Genomic DNA, 26,244 nt, shown 5'->3' with positions numbered 1-26,244 from the left:
GATATCTTCTCCTCACCATAGCTGGCCAGTTCTTTAGCAGTAGGTGGCCATATAGAGGGATCAAACACAAGCACTGAGTGGATAACATCATTACTCAATAACGTATCCTTAAAGCGGCCATCGAGGTGGTAGTTGATGGAAGACAAAACTTGCACTGCCTCCTCCACTACTGCCTCTTCTCTTGCCCGTCCCCTTGTCAGAGAGAGTGTTTTGTACCTTACTCCTTCATCGTCTTCCTCCACCCCTCCATCATTTTTGTCTTCACTTTTCCTCTGTCCTCACTTAGCTCCTCCATCTTCATCCTCACTGTTGTGACTTTTGTTGTCACCATCTCCAGAGTGACATCTCTCTTCTGGAAACTGGCACTTAGGGGTGCCAGAAATGTGAACACATAGAGGAGGAACTGCATAAACATAAACTTTAATGACTTCAAAGTCTGTAGCAGACCTTTGGCCTTTGGCTTGCTGTCACCAGTGCCAGTCTCTACCACCTGTTCAAGGTGTGTGATGAGTGCAACATAGCTCCTTTCTACCACACTAAGTGCTCTCTCTGTGTGGCCAAGCCACCTAGTGCCAACTGTACTTAGAGGCTTCAGAGCTGTGAGGTTCAATGCATTCCCTGTTGCTTTCAGGCCAGAAAGGTTCAGTGGAGAATTCTTGTAAAACTTATACAATGTCTGGAGTGTGTCCACTACATGTCTGAAGTACTGAACCTCGTTAAGAGTGTATTTGAACACCAGTTCAAGCTTGTGACCTGAGCAATGAAGGCCCAGAACATGATTGCCAGAAGACATACTACTCAACCGAGTGACAACTCCTGAAACATGCCCAATCATTACATTTGCTCCATCGACACCTGCAGCGATTAACTTATCATGCCAATCAGTCACACCCAGATCATTCTCCATAGCTTCAACAACACCACGTGTGATTGACTCAGCATCTGCCTTTTGCACAGGTTTTAATGCAACGAATTTTGTTGTTGGTCTACCATCTTGAAGGATTTGAATGTACACAATCTCCTCTTGAACATTGGATGAATCCGTAGAACTGTCACATAGGATGGAAAAGAACTTGGAAGAAGCCACTGCAATCTTAAGATCAGCAAACATTGCTTCATGGATGTACATAAAAGCTCTTGCATTTTTTTCATTCAAATATGTGGTTCCAACACTGACACCATTGCATTTCTGCAACTGCACAAGGCCTTTGAAGTTTCTGAAGGGCCTTCCAGCCTTCACCAAGTAGAACGCTGAGCGGAATAATACTTGCATTTGCGAAATTTCCTGCTGTTCCATTCTTTGTATAGCTCGTTGTAAGGGCCTTTCCTACAGGTTGTAATAAAAATAAGTGTCCAGTAAATACGCTATTTTTCCAGTTGTGCATCATATAATACTGTGCAAAGAGTCTCTTAGGAAAGTCTATTAAAATGGGGGGATAATTATTTTCATGAAAAGAATCAAAATGTGCCAACAAATTAACCTAAAAAAATGCACCAAGGTACGCACAAAAAAAGACTGTCCCCCATTGAATCGTTAGCTGATAGCTGTCTCGCCCACGTGGGCGCGGAGTGACCTACTTTGCCTTGCGCAAGTTTAAAATTATTTAAAATCCAACATTGTTTTCATGTGGTAAAATTAAACCATGCAAAGAAAATTACGCGGAGATATGATGATAGGGTTTATTTTCAAACATATTTCAGAATCACCCGGCCCATGTATGATTTAAAATTAATTTTGACGGGAAATAAATGGAATTTATTACGAACCTGACATGGTAGTTCTGAGATTCTCTTTCTTTTCTCGGCAGCCGTGTGTGTATCGGCAGCCTCATGAACCGTAACACTGGTGATTTTCATAGTTTTACAACCATCGACAAAGGAGGTTTTCCCCCGGTGCAAACTGTAAACAGACGTCACACCATCTTCTCACCGTCTTCGTCAATGATGTGACGAAGCCACGGCCGATTCTTGCGCCATTTTTCTTGAAAAGCATAGTTATAGACACGTTTGCACTTGGATTTGGGAGGCTCGAGCTCCCCCGACGTCGTTTCCTCGCGATCGGCGTCTGACTCCACCGCTGCCCCTTGTCGTTGTCCCTCAACGCTTGGAGTAGGAGCAATAGTTTCCGTGTCGTCATCTTCTTCTTGACTGGTTGACGCCTTGGCGAAATACTTGAATAGGGTATTTTGTCCGGTCCCTGCCATGTTTACAAGCGACAAGTGCTCACAAAACTTTTCCAGAAAATTCGATACCGAGGCTCGGGAGTTTAGAAATTTCTGTTTATTGTATACAACCAATCACGGGCATGTTTTGAGTTCTCAGGAAACATCGCAGTTTCCCAGGTTATTTGTCAAGTTTTGGGCTTCTTGGTGATTGACTTGGCATTACCGCTTGTTGGCACCGCTGTTGGCTGTGATTGGTGGCCAGTTAATTGAATTTGCCGCGTAAGCGGGCACGCCCAGTCCAGGTGCCACATCTGAGGGCTGTCACCAGGGCTGCTGCCATGGTAACGGCACGTATAGCGGCACTTCCCATGCGGGTCGTGTTACGTGCGTCCAAGTCTTGTAGTTCCCAACTCGCTGCTGTACAGCTAATAGGCAGGGAAAAAGCGGTGTCCCGACTGCAAAATTTAAAATTACGTCGTGCCAAGCAAAACGTGGTTGCGTGGCGCAACCGGGTATTTCGCACGTTGAATTGGAGCACACTCTCTGGTCCCCTTTCTTAAAAAGAGGGACCATCACCCCAGTCTGCCACTCCAGAGGCACTGTCCCCGACCGCCACGCGATGTTGCAGAGGCGTGTCAGCCAAGACAGCCCCACAACATCCAGAGACTTGAGATACTCGGGGCGGATCTCATCCACCCCCGGTGCCTTGCCACAGAGGAGCTTGCAAACCACCTCAGTGACTTTGGCTTGGGTAATGGACGAGTCCACCTCTGAGTCATCAGCCTCCGCTTCCTCAATGGAAGATGTGACAGTGGGATTGAGGAGATCCTCGAAGTATTCCTTCCACCACCTGACAATGTCCCCAGTCGAGGTCAACAGCTCCCCACCCGCACTGTAAACAGTGTTGGCAGAGTACTGCTTCCCCCTCCTGAGGCGCCGGATGGTTTGCCAGAATTTCTTTGAGGCCGACCGATAGTCCGCCTCCATGGCCTCACCGAACTCCTCCCAGTTCTGAGTTTTTGCCTCTGCAACTGCCCGAGCTGCGGCACGCCTGGCCTGCCGATACCCATCAGCTGCCTCAGGAGTCCCAGAGGCCAACATGGCCTGACAGGACTCCTTCTTCAGCTTGACGGCATCCCTTACTTCCGGTGTCCACCACCGGGTTCGGGGATTGCCGCCATGACAGGCACCGGAGACCTTGCGGCCACAGCTCTGAACAGCCACATCTACAATGGAGGCAGAGAACATGGTCCACTCAGACTCAATGTCCCCCACCTCCCTCAGAAGCTGGGAGAAGCTCTCCCAGAGGTGGGAGTTAAAGACCTCTCCGACAGAGTGCTCGGCCAGACGTTCCCAGCAGACCCTCACCATACGTTTGGGCCTGACAGGTCTGTCCGGCTTCCTCCTCTTCCAGCAGATCCAACTCACCACCAGGTGGTGATCAGTTGACAACTCAGCCCCTCTCTTCACCCAAGTGTCCAAGACATAGGGCTGGAGATCAGATGAAAAGACAACAAAGTTGATCATTGACCTCCGACCTAAGGTGTCCTGGTGCCACGTGCACTTATGGACACCCCTATGCTCGAACATGGTGTTCGTTATGGACAAACCGTGACTAGCACAGAAGTCCCATAACAAAACACCACTCGAGTTCAGATCGTGGAGGCCGTTCCTCCCAATCACGCCCCTCCAGGTGTCACTGTCGTTGTTCACGTGAGCGTTGAAGTCCCCCAGTAGAACAATGGAGTCCCCAGTCTGAGCACCTCTCAGTACTTCTCCCAGGGACTTCAAGAAGGCCGGATACTCTATACTGTTATTCAGCCCGTAGGCACAAACAGCAGCAAGAGCCCTCTCCCCAATCCTAAGGCGCAGAGAGGCGACCCTCTCATTCACTGGGGTAAACTCCAACACATGGCGGCTGAGCTGGGGAGCTATAAGCAAGCCCACACCAGCCCGCCGCAGTTCACCATGGGCAACTCCAGAGAAGTGGAGAGTCCAGCCCCTCTCGAAGAGCTGGGTTCCGGAGCCCAAGCTGTGCGTGGAGGTGAGCCCGACTATCTCTAGCCGGTACCTCTCAACCTCCCGCACAAGCTCAGGCTCTTCCCCCCCAGCGAAGTGACATTCCATGTCCCAACAGCTAGCCGCTGTGTTTGGGGATCAGGTCATCGAGGCCCCTGCCTTCGACTGCCGCCCAATCCACGTTGCACCAGCCCCCTACGGCTACCTCTGTGGGTGGTGAACCCACAGGAGGTCGGGCCCATGTCACCGCTTCGGGCTGAGCCCGGCCGGGCCCCGTGGGCAAAGGCCCGGCCACCAAGCACTCGCATATGAGCCCCAACCCCGGGCCTGGTTCCAGGGTGGGGGCCCGGCTGCGCCATACCGGCCGATGTCACGGTCCTTGATAGATTGTTATCCATAAGGAGTTTTGGTGAACTGCTCTTAGTCTGGCTTGTCACCTAGGACCTGTCTGCCTTGGGAGACCCTAACAGGGGGCGTAATGCCCCCGACAACATAGCTCCTAGGATCATTCAAGCACACAAACCCCTCCGCCACAATAAGGTGGCAGTTCTAGGAGGGGTATTGCGCTATATACTACTGATTATTACCTGTATACATTGTATCACCATTTATATTGAATTATTCCTTGGCTGCTATTGTTGCTATATCTGATCAGTATTAGTTTGCTAATTCGTTTCAGCTATTTCAATAAATGGTATCTTTGGAATAAACTGTGTCCTGTATATTGCTACAACATTCACTGAGTGCCAACCTCTGCCAAACAAGTATTCAAATTGCCTTCACCCATGAATGTTATAGATCTAGAGCAAAATTAGAGCTACAATACTAACTAAATCTATAGTAACATCACCACTAAGTTATTCCATTGATTTTAATAGTTTAGCTATAAACTATTAGACACTTGAATTAATGATTAATGGATTTATGAGACTGATCCCTTTTTACATGAGACTGATTTGATAAGCCTATTGCTCCTACGATGGCTGGTTTACATGATATTTCACCTGTTCTCTTTATGTAACACTAGAAAATCAGCAAAAAGTTTATATAAATAAGATGCATTATGAACCAAATGGCAAAAAAACAATTATGCATAAAGTAGTGAATAAGTTTAGTCCTTATTCAGTGTATTCAGTGTGTTTTGGCAGCTTGTCTCTTGTATTCATGAAACGGAGCATCCCTTGTCAAGCTTGTCAAGCAAAGACTTAATCTCGAGTGCATAGCAGTGTATGATTTTTTTTTTTTTTACCTGCTATAGGGCAATTTGTTCAGCAGAGTGATGTAAGTTGACTTATGATTGCATCATCAGTGACTTCTAGGAATAACATGGTATCATGTATGATGCAATACCAGCTTCAGATTGCATCATTCATTGTTTTGCCAAAAAAGTAAGTACTATCCAAACCCAATCATAGATTTATTCATAGAGCCAATCTTGAAAACTAGAGCCAATGAACAATTTTAAGTTTTGTTTTCATTCTCAGCGACCCAGAATTAGTAAAATTTGACTATATTGATTTCGGAAGTGTTTTGGCTGTAGACCAGTGCTATTGCACTTTTTTTAATTATTATTATTATTATTATTATTATTATTATTATTATTATGCAGCACGGTGGTGTAGTGGTTAGCACTGTCGCTTCACAACAAGAAGGTCCTGGCTTCAAGCCCAGCGGCCAGCAAGGGCCTTTCTGTGTGGAGTTTGCATGTTCTCCCCATGTCTGCGTGAGTTTCCTCCGGATGCTCTGGTTTCCCCCACAGTCCAAAGACATGCAGGTTAGGTTAAGTGGTGACTCTAAATTGACCATAGGTGTGAGTGTGAATGGTTGTCTGTCTCTGTGTTAGCCCTGCAATGACCTGGCGACTTGTCTAGGGTGTACCCCGCCTCTCGCCCATAGTCAGCTGGGATAGGCTCCAGCTTGCCTGCAACCCTGTAGAACAGGATAAGTGGCTACAGATAATGGATGGATGATTATTATTATTATTATTATTATTATTATTAGAAAGTTTGCCAGATAGTTTCCCAGGGTATCTGGTTGAGACTAGAGGTCCAACAACAACAACAAGTCATTAGGAGGTGATGAATATGGAAAACAAGTACAAACAAAAATAATAATCCTGCAAGCATGTTTAAATTCACTCATACATCTCTTAAGTGATAGGAAGCTGATGAAGTGTGAGAGCCAGAATTCACAAACCATGCTGACAGCGCTGGCATTTCTACTTCAGTGTTTTCCAGTGTTTCTGCAAACATAGTTGTAGGGTTCATACTTAAAATAAAAAAAACAAGTTTAGGCCTTCGTCTGGATATTCGGATCACTAAACTGATACACGTACAGGTAGCATAAGTTCACAGCAAAAGTCAGAACACAGAGCAAATCCATAATCAGAGATATGATGAAGAGGCAAAGGTCAAGACCAAGAAGTGCAATGAAAACAGGATTAAACAAGACTTTATTTGTACACTTTAACCAGTCACACCTAATGCACCAGATTAATTACCAAATAAATGTGTGCTTTTATTATCTTCCTACTACATAGACCAAGTAGCAGTTTACCTTGTAAATGTCATCTGAAAGGAGCCAGAAGTACATTAGCACACTTGACTCCATTAATTAAGTACTGAATTGATGTGTGTACATATTTTCATTTCATTTATTAATTGAGTGAATTAACTGAAGTAAATTATGTCCAATTATTGGAGTGAATTCCCTTCCGTCAAAGAATTCTAGTGCAGTCAGGAAAGGTCAGCGACTTTCAAATGTAGGTTTGTCATTTGTTCAGTTTGTTGGTTGATAGCAATTAAGGCTATTAAGATCTTCATCAGTTGGGTGATAGAAATTTGACTTCATAAAGTAGAAATGCTTGAGCTGAATGTTTCTCTCACTTCTGTCAAAGTATCCCACTAAGAGCACATTTCTGGCCTTCACACTTCTTCATGATATATAATAAAGTGCTACATTACAGCATTGCAATAAAGTAAATCAATTAAAAGCTGTGCTTAAGAATAAAATCTTGTTATGATAACATTAAATCTTAAAGGTAATTACATGAGTCAAGGACTCTTTGTGGATATAAGATGGCAGGGCACATTATTAATCACAGATGAGAGCTATTAACCAGGGCAGGCACCAGAGGCAATAGAGTAAATTAAAATCACTGATATCCCATGACCTCTGTTCACCTTAACACAATCCATACTGCAAGCTCACCATTCATATCCTCTAAAACGCTGACCCATCACTGAGCCCAAACAAGTCCCTGCAAGCCAAACATCAAAACGCAATAAAGAGGGAAAAAAGTCTCAGGAGCTGCAGATTCGGCTCTGCAGACTGCTGTAGAAACACTAGAATGCGTCCGCGTGCCCAACAGCAGCTGCTTCCAAGCTCTCAGCATTTTTAGTTGCATATTCATGCAGAAATCTCATTAAGCACACTGGGATTTAGAGTGTGCCTTGGAAAACAAACAGTGAATTATCCTCAAGAAAAACAGAAATAGCCTCTGCAATGAAAAGACATGAACAAATTCTAGGTTCCTTGTACTGTAGTTTTTTTTTTTTCAGTGCAGTGTTAAAAATGCATGACAACTGTGTATACAATTTCTGAGCAATATTTACACACCAAAGACATATGAAGAGTTATAGGAGTTCAAATTAATTTTGCCTCATTTGCATACACCTAAGCCAAGAATTTATACCTATACTTTAATTTTTGAAAGAGTGAATTTGTTAAAAATTGTTTCAAATATGGACAAGGTAACAAGGAGTAACAAGGTGGAGAAGCAGTGCTATAAAGCACAGGTAAGGATAAATGAAATGTATATTTCAAATGTAGTTTGTGGGAGAAAGAGGCAGGATGCAAGCTGTGTGTGTATTTCATTAAGAAAAATCCAGGAATTATAATCAGGGTCCAATGTAAGGATGTAATCAAATATGAATACATTGTTTGGATTGAACAGATAGTGTGTTCTAAATGGATACAAATACAGATATGAATAGGAGGCCCACTATTGCACTTAATAATAATAATAATAATAATAATAATAATTATCATCTCATTATCTCTAGCCGCTTTATCCTGTTCTACAGGGTCGCAGGCAAGCTGGAGCCCATCCCAGCTGACTATGGGCGAAAGGCGGGGTACACCCTGGACAAGTCGCCAGGTCATCACAGGGCTGACACATAGACACAGACAACCATTCACACTCACATTCACACCTACGGTCAATTTAGAGTCACCAGTTAACCTAACCTGCATGTCTTTGGACTGTGGGGGAAACCGGAGTACCCGGAGGAAACCCACGCGGACATGGGGAGAACATGCAAACTCTGCACAGAAAGGCCCTCGCCGGCCACGGGGCTCGAACTCGGACCTTCTTGCTGTGAGGCGACAGCGCTAACCACTACACCACCGTGCCGCCAATAATTATTATTATTATTATTACCACCTTGCCCACTACAGAGTAAGTGGGGTGAGGTATTGTTTTCAGTTGGGTTTGTTTGTTCATTTGTTTGTTTGTTTTTTGTTAACAAAAAAACAATCTTCATGAAACTTTCAGGATAGATGGGCAATGGTCTCAAATAGAACCTCCAACATTTTAGGGGTCATCCGGTCAAGGTCTTCGCAGATATTGCCTCATACACTCATATGTAAGAGTGTAACAAATCATGTACTGCGCATGTGGATCACCAGAATGGTGATGCACACTGTGCATGCGCATACACATGTTCTGATTAAAAGGGCTGGTGAGTGTATACAATTTGGTTCACCATTTGAAATAAATGGACTAGACTAAAGAAATCGATTTCAGACATGTTTATGCTTATTACAGAGGGAAAGTGTGTTCCACTGAGCTCTAGCGCCGGGCCATTTCCGGGAAATAAGAGTTTGGGTCATGGTGACAGCATGTGTATGTCAGCCTCGGTTTGGAGGTTTCAGTTTCGAAAATTGTAAGAGGTAAAAGTAGAATAATATTGTAGAATTAAACCAGGTGGGTGGAGCACAGAAGCACGGCAGGCCAGAACTGAGTTCTCAATAATTATTTTTATTTTAGCTTTTCAGCTTTTATATTCACTCATATATATACACACACACACACACACACGTTCTGGTCGGGAGAGCTCCCTTCCTCTGCGCTCCCTCTCCTCTTATAGGGCGCAGTCACTGGGGAAGCCACACAAACACAGGTTAATTCCCGTCAGGTGCAGTGATTCTGCCACTTACCTTCCCTGACTCCACCCTCCCTTCACAGACCGACGCTTGACCACGCCCCCGCTGCCACATACCCCCACCACCCAACTCAGGCCGGGCAGCCTTCTGGCCTGCAGCCGACCCCCACCCCCCTTTGACGGGAGAGAAAATCCGCCACGACCATTTGCACCCCCAGCCTGTGGACCACCTCGAACTTAAATGGCTGGAGCGCCAGATACCAACGGGTGATCCGCACATTGGCATCCTTCATGTGGTGGAGCCACTGCAAGGGTGCGTGGTCCGACCAGAGGGTGAAAGGGCGCCCCAGCAGGTAGTAGCGGAGGGCGAGGACCGCCCACTTGATGGCAAGGCATTCCTTCTCTATGGTGCTGTACCTGCCCTCATGCACCGACAGCTTGCGGCTAATGTACAGCACTGGACGGTCCTCCCCCTCCACCTCCTGGGACAGAACAGCCCCCAGCCCTCTGTCCGATGCGTCTGTCTGCAAAACAAAGGGGAGAGAAAAGTCAGTGGAGTGTAATAGTGGCCCCCCACATAGTGCAGCCTTTACCTTAGAGAAAGCCCGCTGGCATTGCTCCGTCCACTGGACCGGATCTGGTGCCCCCTTTTTAGTGAGATCAGTCAGCAGGCTGGTGACGTCCGAATAATTAGGTATAAACCTACAATAGTAGCCAGCCAGCCCCAGGAACTGTCTCACCCCCTTTTTGGTCTTGGGCCTCGGGCAGGCCGCAATCGCTGCTGTCTTATTGATTTGGGGACGCACCTGCCCATTGCCCAAGTGGAAGCCCAGATACCGTACTTCCACCCGCCCAATCGCACACTTCTTTGGGTTGGCTGTGAGCCCTGCTTGCCTCAGCGACCCAAGGATGGCCCTCAGGTGTTCTAGGTGCCGCGGCCAGTCATTATAAATAAATAATAATGTCGTCCAGGTATGCAGCCACATAGGTGGCGTGGGGGCAGAGGACCCTATCCATAAGCTGCTGGGATGTAGCGGGCGCCCCAAACAGCCCCAAAGGAAGTGTGACGAACTGGTGTAAGCCAAACGGTGTGGAAAAGGCCGTTTTCTCTCGGGATAGCGGAGTCAAGGGGATCTGCCAATATCCCTTTGTCAAATCCAGTGTCGAATAAAAGCGAGCCGTGCCTAGTCGATTGAGCAACTCGTCAATACGAGGCATTGGGTACGCGTCAAATTTAGACACCGCGTTGAATTTTCTATAGTCCACACAGAACCGGACCGACCCGTCAGCCTTGGGAACCAAGATCACCAGGCTGCTCCAGTCACTGTGGGACTCCTCGACAATGCCCATTTCGAGCATGGCCTCGAATTCTTCCCCAACCACCTTTTTCTTGTGTTCGGGCAGTCTGTAAGGGCGGCTGTGCACTACTAGCCCTGGGGGCATCTCAATGTGGTGTTCTATGAGGTGGGCGCAGCTGGGCAGGGGTGAGAACACGTCAGAAAATTCCGTTTGCAACCGGGCTACCTCCGTGAGCTGGGTCGGGGAGAGGTGGTCTCCGCAGGGGACCGGAGCGGTGGGCGATGTCAATTTTCCCTTTTGAACCTCCGGCCCCAGCTCTGCCTTCTCTGGAGCCACTGACACCAACGCTACAGGGACCTCCTCGTTTCAAAGTTTTAACAGATCGAGGTGGTAAATCTGTAACGCCCCACCCCTGTCCGTTCACCTCACCTCATAGTCAACGTCCCCGACTTGCCGTATGACCTCAAAGGGTCCTTGCCACCTGGCGATTAATTTGGAGCTTGACGTGGGCAACAGCACGAGTACTTTATCTCCCGGTGTGAACTCCCTAAGGCGCGTGCCCCTGTCGTACAGACGGACTTGACGTTCTTGGGCCTGCCGCAAATTCTCCTGGGTTAAGTGCGTGAGGGTGTGGAGTTTGGCGTGCAGGTCAATAACGTACTGAATTTCATTTTTACTTGTTGAAGGTCTCTCCTCCCAATTTTCCCGCAGCACATCTAGAATGCCACGCGGCTTACGCCCATATAATAATTCGAACGGGGAGAACCCCGTGGAGGCTTGTGGGACCTCTCACACTGCGAATAACAGGGGCTCGAGCCATTTATCCCAATTGTGTGCGTCCTTGCTTACAAATATTTTTAATTATGGTTTTGAGGGTGCGGTTGAATCGTTCGACTAAGCCATCCATTTGTGGGTGATAAACGCTGGTGCGGATAGGCTTAATTCCCATTAACCCATACAGTTCGCGCAGTGTGAGTGACATAAACGAAGTGCCTTGACTCGGGAGATGACGTGGAAGAGTGCTTCCGCAATACTACGTGCTGAGATATTGCAAAGAGGCACTGCTTCCGGGTATCGCGTTGCATAGTCCACCAGAACTAAAATAAAGCGATACCCTCGTGTTGACCGATCTAACGGCCTGACAAGCGACGAATTGCTCCAGTGCCACCAAATCGATGATTCCCTTGGCGTCGCGGTTGTCAGCCCTCAGCCACCGCCGGCAGGCATCCCGGAGTTGCTGGCCGAATGCAAACGGCCAGCCGACCTCCTCCAGGCGCAGCGTGCGGAAGCGCTGCCACTGCTGCTCTGGGGTGCGACCCACGCATTGGAGGATGGCCCTGCGGAGGTCCGCGTAGACCTGTCGGCGGGGAGCTGTAGCGTGGCCAGCTGCACCTCGCCCATTAGCAGGGGGAGGAGGCGCACCGCGCGCTGTTCCACTGGTCAACCCCATGCCTCGGCTGCCTGCTCAAAAAGAGCGAGGAAGGCTTTGGGGTCGTCCTGCGGACCCATCTTTGTTAGGGTGAGGTGGGGCAGGTCCGTGGCGGTGGTGATCGGGGCCCCTGCCGACACAAGCAGGTGCCGGAATGCCTGGAGATCTTCCTACTGCGCCAGCACCAGGGCTTCGAAGCGCTGTTCTTGTTCCTTCTGGAGGGCGATCAGTGCCTGGTGCTGGCTCTGTTGGGCCGTGGCGAGGGCATGGACCAGGTCCTGAAAGGGGGAGGACTCCATGTGGCCGTTCTCTTCTGCACTATCCCGGGTTTCAGCACCACTGTAGAATTATACCAGGTGGGTGGAGCACAGAAGCACGGCAGGCCAGAACTGAGTTCTCAATAACTATTTTTATTTTAGCTTTTCATATTTTATATTCACTCATATATATATATATATATATATATATATGTATATATATATATATATATATACACACACACACACACACACACACACGTGTTCTGGTCGGGAGAGCTCCCTTCCTCTGCGCTCCCTCTCCTCTTATAGGGTGCAGCCACACAAACACAGGTTAATTCCCGTCAGGTGCAGTGATTCTGCCACTTACCTTCCCTGACTCCACCCCACCTTCACAGACCGATGCTTGACCACACCCCCGCTGCCACAAATATAATGTATAGACACGGTATATTTTACTTCTGTGATTTTTAAATTGTTCATTTTTGGATTACGCTTCATTTTTGTGGCTACTGCCTCATGGAGTGAATATATCTGCTATATTTACTGTATGGACATGGTATCTGAATTTTTTTTAATTTTTAAGCAGTAGCCACATGTACCCATAGGGTACCTATTTTTTTCATGATATCTTCCTTTATATTCATTATAAGTGCTACTGGGCAAGGTTTGTTTTGCCTGGCAACATTACTACTACTACTATTATTATTATTATTATTATTATTACTTATTATTATTATTGGGTGACACCGTGGTGTAGTGGTTAGCACTGTCACCTCACAGCAAGAAGGTTCTGGGTTTGAGCCCAGTGGCCGACAGGGGCCTTTCTGTGTGGAGTTTGCATGTTCTCCCCATGTCTGCATGGGTTTCCTCTGGGTGCTCCGGTTTCCCTCACAGTCCAAAGACATGCAGGGTAGGCTAACTGGTGGCTCTAAATTGACCATAGATGTGAATGTGGGACCTCTTTTTTTTCTTTTTTAGAGGTCCCACAGACAACAAAAATAGGGTCATACTGTACTTTCATAACAGTGATAGTTTGGGGAAAAATAACCAACTAAATGAATTAGAAAATGTGGAGAGCAAGTACAAACAAAAATAATAACCCTGTATGTTAAAGCTGGGTGATTAAAATCCACCCACACAGCTCTCGAGTGATATGAGCTTGATGAAGCGTGAGAACCAGAATTCACAGACTATGCTAACAGTGCTGGCATTTCGACCTCAGCGTTTCCCAGCATTTCTGGGAATGTAGTTGCAGGATTTATATTTATAATATAATATAATTCTTTTAGTTTATCTTTATTTTTATTTGTTTTAATCTGTTGTCATGTATGTACAGTAGACCCCCGCCTATTCGTGGTTCAGTATTCGCGAATTCACATATTCGCAGGATTTTATATAGAACATATCTCCTATACATTCGCGGAAATCTCAGCGATTTGCGGTCATTTGCGGCGAACATAAACGTTTACGCACTGCAAACGTTTACGCACTGCTACATTCTCGTAGCCGAATGCTCGCTCGCTATTGGCTGAAGTTTGAATGGCGGGCTGCTGCTCATTGGCTGATACGAATGAGTGCATTGTACAGTACAGTCTCGCGGTTCCCATAGTTCAGACTTGTTCACGTGTTGTGCGTTCTTGGTATTTTTGAATAATTTTTACGCCCTACAATGGTTCCTAAACGCTCTGCATCTTCTAAGGCTCCTGCCAAGGAACCTAAGCGCCAGAAGAAGGTAATGACGCTGCAGGAGAAGGTAGGACTTCTCGATATGCTAAAGGAAGGGAAGAGTTTTGCGGCAGTGGCTCGTCACTACGGGGGGGTGTTACAAGTATTCGCGATTTTGGCTTATTCGCGGCCATGTTCGGTCCCTAACCCCCGCGAATACTGAGGGCTTACTGTAACTCTGTTCTCCTGTTTATCAGTCATTGCTGCTGGTATGTGGCAGTTTTGTTTAATATACATCTTTTCATGCATTTGTATTTATATCCTTTTTATGAATGTTTTTATATTTTTTGTACATCACTTTGTACATCAGTGTAAGCTGTGTTTAAATGCACTTTATAAACAAAATCTATTTGCTTACTTACTTATATATTTAAAAAAAAAATCTGTTTAGGCCTTAGTCCAGATATTTGGAGCACTAAACATATACGGATACAGACTGCATTAGTCCACAACCAAAGTCAGAACACACAAAAGCTTAATACGAGGCAAATCCATCGTCAGAGACACGGCAAAGATGCAAAGGTCAAAACCAGAAGTACGATGAAAACTCAACAAGACTTCACAATGAAACTTCACAAAGGTCAAAACCAGAAGTACAATGAAAACTCAGCAAGACTTCACAATGAAACAAGAAGCAGAAGGCACAGACAAGTTAGTCAAGGGTGACACAGAAGAGGTGAACACAACGGAACAGAGACAGAACTAAAACATTTTTTTTTTTATTTTGAAAAAAAAGTGCTTGTCGCCATAGTAACCATGACATAAAGGGGAAGTCTAAGGCATCCTTTTTCCTCAAGTCACAACCTCAATTTCAGATGAGTAAAGCAAGCTGCTCAGATATTACTAATGTCTGAATTATACACTGACCAACTCATCAATCATAGTGTCAGGGCAAATATGTTAAATTTAAGAGTTCAATGGCATATGGACGTAGAGGTATGCCAAGTCAACTGAGCAAAATAAAATGAAATAATTGAGCTGTGGGACTAGATGGGAAAATGCATTCAGTTAAACTGACCAGTACTCCTCCTCTGTAAAGACTGGTATTCTGGAAGGCTGCAGGACAGTGATCTCCACAAGCGTTGTATTCATCTTCACTGGCTCACCCTCATCAAAAGCGATCACTATCAGCTACACATGCAGAAGGATAAAGGTAGGTAAGTATGGCTTGAAAAAGAAAAAAAAATGCTCAGATAAATTGTAATAAAAGCAACTTTCCCTCCATGTGTGTAATTAGAGTCAGTCATTTGTCTTAAACTTACTCTAAAAGTAGTGCTGGGCTCCTCATTCAAGTTCACTTTAGTGACGACTCTGCCAGAGGTCTCCTCTACATCAAAGATGCTGCCACTGTAGGGAGACTGCTCCTGGTCCACTCTGTACCGCACCCTGCTGGCTGGTGTCCCCTACAACCAGAAGCATCCATTTGCCATGAAGACATACAGTACCTAACAGAATAACAGATGATACATCATTTATTCATATTCTTGCAAAAAACAGCAAAATATCTGTCTGTGTGTGTGTGTGTGTGTGTGTGTGTGTGTGTGTGTGTGTGTGTGTGTGTGTGAAGTTAATGCAGAGATGATTTAAAGGGAGATTTTTAAATGGGAGTGTTTGCAATGTCAAAGACAATGGCAATAACAACACAGTCCTTGAATAATTCTGCCCATACAATCCAACCTTACAAAGACTGCATAAGAATTATAATGAGCCAGAGTGATTTCCTTCTGACTGATATGAATGAAGCTGTATACATGTAAAACAACAACAAAAAAAAGATTTGTTGTTTTAACTTAAAGTTAGTACCCGGGCTGCCTTAAAATTTTAAGTTAATTGAAATTAACATAGTAAGTTAACACAATGACGTGAACAATTTAACTTACTATATGAAATTCAATGAACTCAAAATTTTAAGCCAGCCCAGGTACTAGCATTTTTAAGTTAAAACAACAAATCATTTTTTACATAAGCTATCATCATAAAAACCCAGCCCAGCCCAGCCCAATGACTCATATCTTTGTGTTGCTTATAGAAATTTACAATTGTGAGACTGTGCTGGCACTGACGTGCACTCAGAAATCTGTAATATATCACTTACCATTTCCTGTGCATACGAAACTAAATATGTTGATTAACGACCGTCTCACGGAAAGCAAATGAGTGGAACAGGTGGAACAGATTTCTACAGATGAAAGGCAAACATGTGGAGCTTGTTGTCATTTTGTTAATTCCCTCCTACTAGCTCCTGCTCCCTTATCGCACAACTGCTGCCAACTAGGGAGGGTAAGGGCAAGCACATGCCTCCTCTGAGACATATTAAGCCAGCCAACATATCTTTTTGAACCACTGCTCATGTTACTCTACAGGGCTCTTGGAGGAAAATGCTAACTGCTCTCTTCCGCATTCATGAGCTCACACAAGCCCATGGCTAGATAGTTTTCACTGTGATTGACAGAGGAGAGAGATTATGCCATCCTGCCCATGTTTTCTGCAAGGAGACATTTACTGAACATTTCTGAACGAACTCTCCAGGGTCAGCACAGCAAAGCTATAAAGTTTTCTGCAAAGTAAAATTTTCTGACATGGGGAAACTCGTCAGGATAGAAGGGTTTGAGGTTTCTTGGTGACATGATGAGCTGCATTTTTATCCTTTTAACTTCAAGAGGTTAAAAAAATAAAGAAAATAAAAGTATGATGTGTCATTATTTCTCATCTCATTATCTCTAGCCGCTTTATCCTGTTCTACATGGTTGCAGGCAAGCCGGAGCCTATCCCAGCTGACTACGGGCGAAAGGCGGGGTACACCCTGGACAAGTCGCCAGGTCATCACAGGGCCGACACATAGACACAGACAACCATTCACACTCACATTCACACCTACGGTCAATTTAGAGTCAACAGTTAACCTAACCTGCTGTGAGGCGACAGCGCTAACGACTACACCACTGTGCTGCCCTGTTTCATTATTTAATAAATAAATAAATAAATGAATAAAAAAACAATTATGTTGGTAAATTGTAGAAAAGGAATTAAACACTTCAGGACATGCTGTGATAGGAAAATACAATGAGCTTTAATTTAAAGTAAATGAGGTTTGGGTGGTAAAATCCAGTCATTCATTATTTTCCTATAATGAAGTAGCTGGTCATGTTTTATTCCTTACTCAATTTGGAAATCAAAAAAGAAACATGGCTATCAGGTCAAATGCTTCTCCACAAATTCAAAACCAAAACAGTGAATTAACAACTCAACACCAGCTACATGTGTGTGGCAGGTTAAACATGTTACTCTTCTCTTAGTAGTTGAGGTTGACACTCTCAAACTTCAGCTTGCTGTATTCTGTGCGATTTTTATAGCTGTTCAGAGTGCAATGTCTGCTCCAGGGCTTGTGTTTTGGTAACGAAGAACAGTTTGTTCTATTGCGAACTTCGGCTCTGGAATTCGTCTCTTGTCTGAGTTTAACAGCTACTCCATAAATGTTTCATGTTTTATGCTACGGTAAAAACAAGCAGTCATTAGGAGTGCAGGAGTGGGATAGAAACACTGCACTTCACGTCTCAAACAGCAAAGTGGAAACTGACAAAAATGTCAGGTGTCTCAGTTTAATGCAAAGCCCCTGTCTCTGTGTGCCCCCCCCACCCTTTTTTATTTTTTTTCTTTTATGCAGCATTTAACATTAAAAAAAATGATCATGTATGAACAATGCAAAAGTTACTGGAGCTTAGAGGCAAAGAAAGTCAAAGCTAAACATATATTTAGAGACTGTCAGTATGAAAAAGAGAAGGTTCATAGGTGGCAAGGATGAGCGGGTCAAATTTGACCTCACTTGACTACAGTATGTACTGCGCCCCTAACAGCTTGATCTGGGAAGAATAATGGATGACCAAATGACTGGTCATTACTGTGCTGTTAGATGGTAGTGAAATCCTGTAACCTTCTCCGGCCTCTGTACAGTTTGGGGCAGTCATGAAACCATTGATGAGATCTCTCACATCAATGGTGGCTAACTCACCATTTCATTTGCACTTCAGGAAACAGCAGGTGTTGGAATGGCAGCATCACTCAGTTTAATGATTGTAATTAAGGAGACTTTCAGTGCACACATACACACAACTAAAATGAAGATTTGGGAAAGAGTGAATGCATTTCTTATTTCGCAGTCTTGTACTTTTGATCCATTCCCACATTACGAGTTTAGTTCTTACACAATGCCAAGAATACTGAACATCATGCAGTGTTCCACTGGACATTTTTTAACCAAAGCAATCCAAGGTCATCAACAGACCAACACTTTCACCAAATTAAATACAGAATTTTTTCAAAATGAAAGCAGAAGGCAGAGTAGTCCTGCTGCATAATCGCAGGCATTACACTCCACTTGCGACTTCCAACATTTTGCCGACAGCTTTTTGCCAAAATTCAGATGACGTGTAACACATTCTTGTCCCAAGATTCTGCTTGCAGCTTTTTCTGGTCTTCAGGGACTCTGATTTATTACTGGATGCTACACTATTTTGGGTGGTATTATGGTTGAAAAAGGGCTACTCATAATTTAATTAATAAAATAAATTATTCATAATTGGTTTACAAAAAAAGAGAGAGAGAGAGAGAGAGAGAGAGAGAGAGATCACAGCACACATGGGCTTCAAAGACAACACAAAGGGCAGAGCTTTTATTAGTGTGTCTTTCACTATTATTGCCCAACAGCCTACTACAATTAGCTGATCTTCTCACTGCCTCAAAGGTCATGTATTCAAGCTCAGTGTAGGGGGGGCTGCCATGCCCGTAACCATAGTAACCATCTTCCCCCTTTCACAGTACAGTTTGAACACGCCAATCTCTGTACTTGATGCCATGTTCTATCTCCGCCCATTCTTCTGACTCCCTGTAACGGTATTGGACACAGAGACGATACCAGATACCAAGTACAGTGATGTCACGACTGCTTTAAACCAGCGGCGGAATCGAAATTCTCTCTCTCTCTGGTGGTGGATTCCAGGTGTGAAAGACAGAAGCCGATGCATTGGTGCTACTGAAGGACAAGAACAAAGAACGAGCTATTGAAATCAGACCTTTAGCCAAAGTTCAATGTATTTGACCTTCGCAGAGTTGTAATAATAACTGAACTGGTTAGTTACTGCAGCCCATGCAGTATTTCAAAGAGAAAAGGTGACCAGATCCCTTTTCCCTTTCTCAACGTCGACAAACTATAAACAAGATTCCTTCCAGGTCATCAGACGACCGATGGGACACCGAAGATCTTCAGCTGACGAGCTGTAAGGAACAAAACTGTCTTCTTCCTGGATCTGAGTTCTGCGCTATCTTTGGAATAGAAGGCGCACTTTCAAGGCTGGCATCTGGGCAAAATTGAAGTCTTAATTGTGGCTAGTTAATGTGAAGAGTGTTGTTTATTTGAATTCATTTATGATTTAAATGTATGCATTTTGATTCACATGAAGGTCAGTCTTAGACCATGTGTTGTTTGATTTACTTTGTTTACTATCTGTATTTAGTTAGATCATGCATGCGCTCTCTCTCTCTCTATCTCTCTCTTTTTAACTCCCGCCATCGCATGACACCCCTCAACATTGGGATTTGAGGAGTAGCTAAGTTTGAGTAGAAGTTTGGCTTTGAGGCCTAGCACAAAGGCTCGCACATTCCATTCCCAGCCTCACGCCCCTCCTCCTTCTCGTGCGCATGCGCACACCCTCTCTCCCAAGTTCCTCCTCATCTTGTTAGTGCACAGCTGTACACATGCACGCACATGCCTACACTCACACAAACTCTCACATAGATACACATAAACACGTGATTTCCCCCTCACATTTTAACATCCACTCGCCCCTACACTGTAAACTTGTATATAGCTTATTACTTTTGATCACCATTAGTGCCTTAGTTATCATCATATACACTACTGATTCTTATTTGTATACATTGCATCGCCATTAATATTGAATTATGCCTTGGCTGCTATTGTTACTATATCTGATCAGTATTAGTTTGCTAATTCATGTCAGCTATTTCAATAAATGGTATCTTTGGAATAAACTGTGTCCTGTTTATTGCTATAACACCCACTAAATGCCAACCTCTGCCAACCAAGTATTTTAATTGCCTTCACCCATTTGGTTGTTATATGAATTTAAGTAGTAATTTAAAACATCCAGTAAGATACTAAACAATGGCAACAAATACAGTTTGCAATCACTGCAATGTTCTGAAATGTACAAATAAATTGAGCAAACATTTTGATACACAAGTGTAACAACGAATAAAATAGCTCCAATTTCAAACACATAAGTAGTGTTTTCTATAGTTTTGTTTCTAAGGACTAATAGAGTTGTGCAGCTATTGTTGGTTAAAATGGGCTGTGTGATTATATAAACTGTGAAACCAATTTAAAAAAAAAGTAATAAAAAATACTGATATTTATAGTATTGAGGATTTGCACGTGACGTCACGAGGTCACGTGATATTTGTTTATCCGCCATTTTGGACGGCAAGGTCACGCATAGAACTTAGACGGACCCGTTCTAATTATCAAGTGTGTGGGAGTAGATCTTTCGAGAATGGTTATATCTTGTTCAGCATTTGGTTGTACCAATAGACAGGGCCAAAAGGAGGGCCTGTCATTTTATAGATTCCCCGCAGATGAGGAGAGACGCGCAAAATGGGTGTCCGCTGTGCGAAGAGAAAACTGGAACCCCAGTTCTACCAGCCAAATTTGTAGTGAACACTTCATATCAGGTAGGTGTAATCTTCTAATTCAATACTCCTAGTACATCTGTTAAGTTGATTTTTGGATTGAATGATAGCTGCATACTTAGACAGTCTCTAACGTTTAAAATGGCTACGCCTAGCCCTACTACCCTGGCCTAGTCTATGACAATGTTTTATCTTTTTGGCTCATACTGTATATGCCTTTGAAAGGCCAATCCATAGTAGGGATGGCGAAAACTAAAAAAAAATCTTGACCGACCACCGAGCCTCATTAGCCGGTTAAAGTTGGTTAACCTATGAGTTTAAACAGGGATGCAAACGGCGGATGCCATTTCACGGCTGAAACGCGCAGATCCGATTTTTTTCTTTAGGGGGGCGTTGGAGTGTCTGATTAATTTCATCAGAGTAAATTCTGTATTAAAATTACTAAATAAGCGATAAAACGTCCTGCATAGTCTCTTTATGATAAACATCTTAATGCCACTTACCCGTGAGGTTATCAAGTAGACATTCTTCTTCGGTACCTTCCAGAGGTATAGTTGAGATATCCATCCCGCAACAAAATATTTATAAGCTTCCAGGCTCTTGTAAGCTTTGAGGGCTTTGCCAGTGTAACACGATTCACGATTAACGAGAAAATTATAAATGTCATGGTAGGCCAGATCGGGCAAATCACCAGCACTGCAGCTCCGAATTTCCCTGAGAAAGGATTGCGGCAAGTTGTACGGATCTGCAATCCCCAACCTGGAACACTTTTCCACGTAACGCTGCCTCACATCACCTTCAAGATGCTGAACAAACTTAGACAAGTAATCGCGTGATGTAGATGGGGTATTTTCTGAATTTTCTTGGGGATTACTCCCTGGATCCATTACACTCGCACAAGGTAAACAATCCTGAAGCCATCCAATATGGCGAAGTAGGCGGAGTAAACATGGACGGGTCACGTGACTGCACATCCTCTATACCTTCTATCTTGTGTGTGTGTGTGTGTGTCATCTCATTACCTCCAGCCGCTTTATCCTGTTCTACAGGGTCGCAGGCAAGCTGGAGCCTATCCCAGCTGACTACGGGTGAAAGGCGGGGTACACCCTGGACAAGTCGCCAGGTCATCACAGGGCTGACACATAGACACAGACAACCATTCACACTCACATTCACACCCACGGTCAATTTAGAGTCACCAGTTAACCTAACCTGCATGTCTTTGGACTGTGGGGGAAACTGGAGCACCCGGAGGAAACCCACGCGGACACGGGGAGAACATGCAAACTCCGCACAGAAAGGCCCTCGCCGGCCACAAGGCTCAAACCCGGACCTTCTTGCTGTGAGGCAACAGCACTATATATTGTATACACAGTGGGGCAAAAAAGTATTTAGTCAGCCACCAATTGTGCAAGTTCTCCCACTTAAAAAGATGAGAGAGGCCTGTAATTTTCATCATAGGTACATTTCAACTATGAGAGACAGAATGGGGGGAAAGAATCCAGGAAATCACATTGTAGGATTTTTAATGAATTAATTGGTAAATTCCTCAGTAAAATAAGTATTTGGTCACCTACAAACAAGCAAGATTTCTGGCTCTCACAGACCTGTAACTTCTTCTTTAAGAGGCTCCTCTGTCCTCCACTTGTTACCTGTATTAATGGCACCTGTTTGAACTCATTATCAGTATAAAAGACACCTGTCCACAACCTCAAACAGTCACACTCCAAACTCCACTATGGCCAAGACCAAAGAGCTGTCAAAGGACACCAGAAACAAAATTGTAGACCTGCACCAGGCTGGGAAGACTGAATCTGCAATAGGTAAGCAGCTTGGTGTGAAGAAATCAACTGTGGGAGCAATTATTAGAAAATGGAAGACATACAAGGCCACTGATAATCTCCCTTGATCTGGGGCTCCACGCAAGATCTCACCCTGTGGAATCAAAATGATCACAAGAACGGTGAGCAAAAATCCCAGAACCACACGGGGGGACCTAGTGAATGACCTGCAGAGAGCTGGGACCAAAGTAACAAAGGCTACCATCAGTAACACACTACACCGCCAGGGACTCAAATCCTGCAGTGCCAGACGTGTCCCCCTACTTAAGCCAGTACATGTCCAGGCCCGTCTGAAGTTTGCTAGAGAGCATTTGGATGATCCAAAAGAGGATTGGGAGAATGTCATATGGTCACATGAAACCAAAATAGAACTTTTTGGTAAAAACTCAACTTGTCGTGTTTGGAGGAGAAAGAATGCTGAGTTGCATCCAAAGGACACCATACCTACTGTGAAGCATGGGGGTGGAAACATCATGCTTTGGGGCTGTTTTTCTGCAAAGGGACCAGGACAACTGATCCGTGTAAAGGAAAGAATGAATGGGGCCATGTATCGTGAGATTTTGAGTGAAAACCTCCTTCCATCAGTAAGGGCATTGAAGATGAAACGTGGCTGGGTCTTTCAGCATGACAATGATCCCAAACACACTGCCCGGGCAACGAAGAAGTGGCTTCGTAAGAAGCATTTCAAGGTCCTGGAGTGGCCTAGCCAGTCTCCAGATCTCAACCCCATAGAAAATCTTTGGAGGGAGTTGAAAGTCCATGTTGCCCAGTGACAGCCCCAAAACATCACTGCTCTAGAGGAGATCTGCATGGAGGAATGGGCCAAAATACCAGCAACAGTGTGTGAAAACCTTGTGAAGACTTACAGAAAACGTTTGACCTCTGTCATTGCCAACAAAGGGTATATAACAAAGTATTGAGATGAACTTTTGTTAATGACCAAATACTTATTTTCCACCATAATTTGCAAATAAATTCTTTAAAAATCAGACAGACAATGTGATTTTCTGGATTTTTTTTTTCTCATTTTGTCTCTCATAGTTGAGGTATACCTATGATGAAAATTACAGGCCTCTCTCATCTTTTTAAGTGGGAGAACTTGCACAATTGGTGACTGACTAAATACTTTTTTGCCCCACTGTATATAAGCACTGTGCAAAAGTCCGAGGCACATGTAAATAAATACTGGAGACCAGACATGAAATGAGATGTTTCAGCATGCAAAAAGCAAAAAACAAAACTATAAATAGCAGCAAGCCATGATAAATCAAAGTCAATATTTGGTGTGAGATGACCCTTTGCTTGAAAAACAAAAAGCAGTAGTCTGAGGTACAATGAGTGCAGTTTTATAAGGAAATGAGCTGTAGGTTTTACTGAGCATCTTGCAGAACCAGCCACAGTTCTTCTGGATCCTATGACTGTCACACTCGCTTCTTAATTTTGCAGCAAAACCCAGGAGCCTTCATTATGTTTTCTTTTTTAATCTGAAAAGTGGTCTCTTATGTAATATGCTGCTCAGATACAAACTGTTTTCTTCTGTAACACTTAATTTTGTGCTGGAAAATGAACGTTTGGAACTCTAAAATGTTTTTGTACTGACTCAATAATCCATCCATCCATTATCCATAACTGCTTGTCCTGTGCAGGGTCACGGGCAAGCTGGAGCCTATCCCAGCTGACTATGGGCGAGAGGTGGGGTACACCCCAGACAAGTTGCCGGATCACCGCAGAGACAAACAACCATTCACGCTCACATTCACACCTACGGTCAATTCAGAGCCACCAATTAGCCTAACCTGCATGTCTTTGGACTGTGGGGGAAACTGGAGCACCCGTAGGAAACCCATGCAGACATGGGGAGAACATGCAAACTCCACACAGAAAGGATACACGTAGGATAAGTGATATGCTAACAATATTGCATGCTATCAAACCAAATTAATGAAACCTGCTAGAAGGGAATAGAATACGTTTTTAGTCCATAAAAAAAGTGTCCTGTATGTATAATAATACCCAATATTCACTCCCATGATGTCACTCCCCATGTTTTGCCGCTGACTAGATGCATGTTGTCAAAATGGCAAACCAGTTTGAAATTAAAATTATTTTGATTAAATTGCATATTTTTTGTGGATGTGTTCATAAAAAAAAAAAAAAAAAATTACATGGTGGTACAACAATATAAAGTTTATCTTCTATTGAAAAATAGATCACTCATTCACTTTAGGTTAGGGATAAAATTAGCTCATGTTTAAATTCTGTAAAGCTGCTTTGCGACAATGTCTATTGTTAAAAGCGCTATAAAAATAAATAAACTTGACTTTGATCACTTGTGAATATGTACACTACTTGAATATAAACTTCATATCTTCGCACCACCGTGTAATGTCCTCTGTGTGTGTGTGTGTGTGTGTGTGTACACACGCGCATGCATGTATGTATGTACGTATATGAGGTAAAACAATTAAATAATGAGGTGATTTGAAACAGGTAGTGTCAACAGGTGGTTGTAATCATGATTTACTACAAAATCAGTGTCCAGGAAAGTCCCAGTTTTGAGCAGCAAAGATGGGCCAAGGATCTCCAGTTTGTCAACAAATATGTGGGAAAATTGTTGAAATGTTTTAACACAATGTTCCTCAAAGAAAGATAAGAATGAATTTGGTTATTTCACCCTCTATAGTGCATAGTATCATTAAATGAGTCAAGGAATCTGAAGGAATTTCGTTGTGTAAAGGGCAAGGGAGCAAGCCTAAGCTGAACACCCGTGATCTCTGATCCCTCAAATGGCACTGCATCAAGAACCTTCATTCATCTATAACTGATATAACCACATGGGCTCTGGATTACTTTGGCAAACCTTGTCTTTTTTTATTTTACAATACAGAGTTACATCCACAAATGTCAGTTCAAACTCTACTGTGAAGAAACCTTATGTTAACTGTGTCCAGATGTGCTGGCAACTTCTCTGGACTTAGGCGCATCTGAGATGGACCATCACACAGTGAAAATGTGTATTGTGGTCAGACAAATCAGCATTTCAGGTCTTTTTTGGAAGAAATAGTTTCTGTGTGCTCCAGACCAAAGACCAAAATCCAGACCATCCAGACTGTTACCAGCAACAAGTCCAAAAGCCAGGGTTTGTCATGGTATGGGGTTGTGTCAGAGCCCTTGGCAAAGGTAACTTACACTTCTGTGATAACAGCATTAATGCAGAAAAGTACATTGAGATTTTGGAGCAACAGGTACTTCCTTCAAAATGATTTTTTTTCCAGGGATAGTTCAACAAGACAATGCAAAACCACATTCTATTCATATTACAGAGGCATAGCTGTGGACGGAGAGGGTGCCTGTCACCTTTGTCCCTAATAGAGAACGTGTGGTCAAATTTGAAATGAAAAATAGGTCAACAACGGCAAAAATATGTCACCAACGACCCTGTACTGTTACACACCTTAAGACCTGTTTGATAGTGGGACAGTAAATCATTTACCACTGATGAAGTATTTCAGGTGTTATTTTGTCCTATGCTAACTAGGCGGAGCCAGAACAGCGGCAATCAGCATGGGTCGTGGGGTATATCAGCTTAATAGCAGAAGATTCCGCCCAGTCGAATTAGGATTTGCTCAGGAAGAA

The 26,244-nt window shown here is 43.9% G+C and overlaps 1 protein-coding gene across 1 annotated transcript in view; it reads right to left on the bottom strand.

The window, feature by feature from the left end:
* pcdh15a (protocadherin-related 15a) overlaps window positions 1-26,244 on the bottom strand; it is a 396,434-nt gene that overhangs the window by 132,135 nt on the left and 238,055 nt on the right. The window contains exons 22-23 of the mRNA XM_060924719.1: window positions 15,325-15,465; window positions 15,081-15,193 (exon numbers count right to left, since the gene is read on the bottom strand). Of these exons, the coding sequence (XP_060780702.1) occupies window positions 15,081-15,193; window positions 15,325-15,465 (254 nt within the window). The remainder of the gene's footprint in view (window positions 1-15,080; window positions 15,194-15,324; window positions 15,466-26,244) is intronic.

Source organism: Neoarius graeffei, chromosome 7 (assembly GCF_027579695.1).
Source record: "Neoarius graeffei isolate fNeoGra1 chromosome 7, fNeoGra1.pri, whole genome shotgun sequence".
NCBI lineage: Eukaryota > Metazoa > Chordata > Actinopteri > Siluriformes > Ariidae > Neoarius > Neoarius graeffei.
The sequence above is the reverse complement of the archived record's forward strand: the minus strand, read 5'-3'. Positions and strand labels throughout refer to the sequence as shown.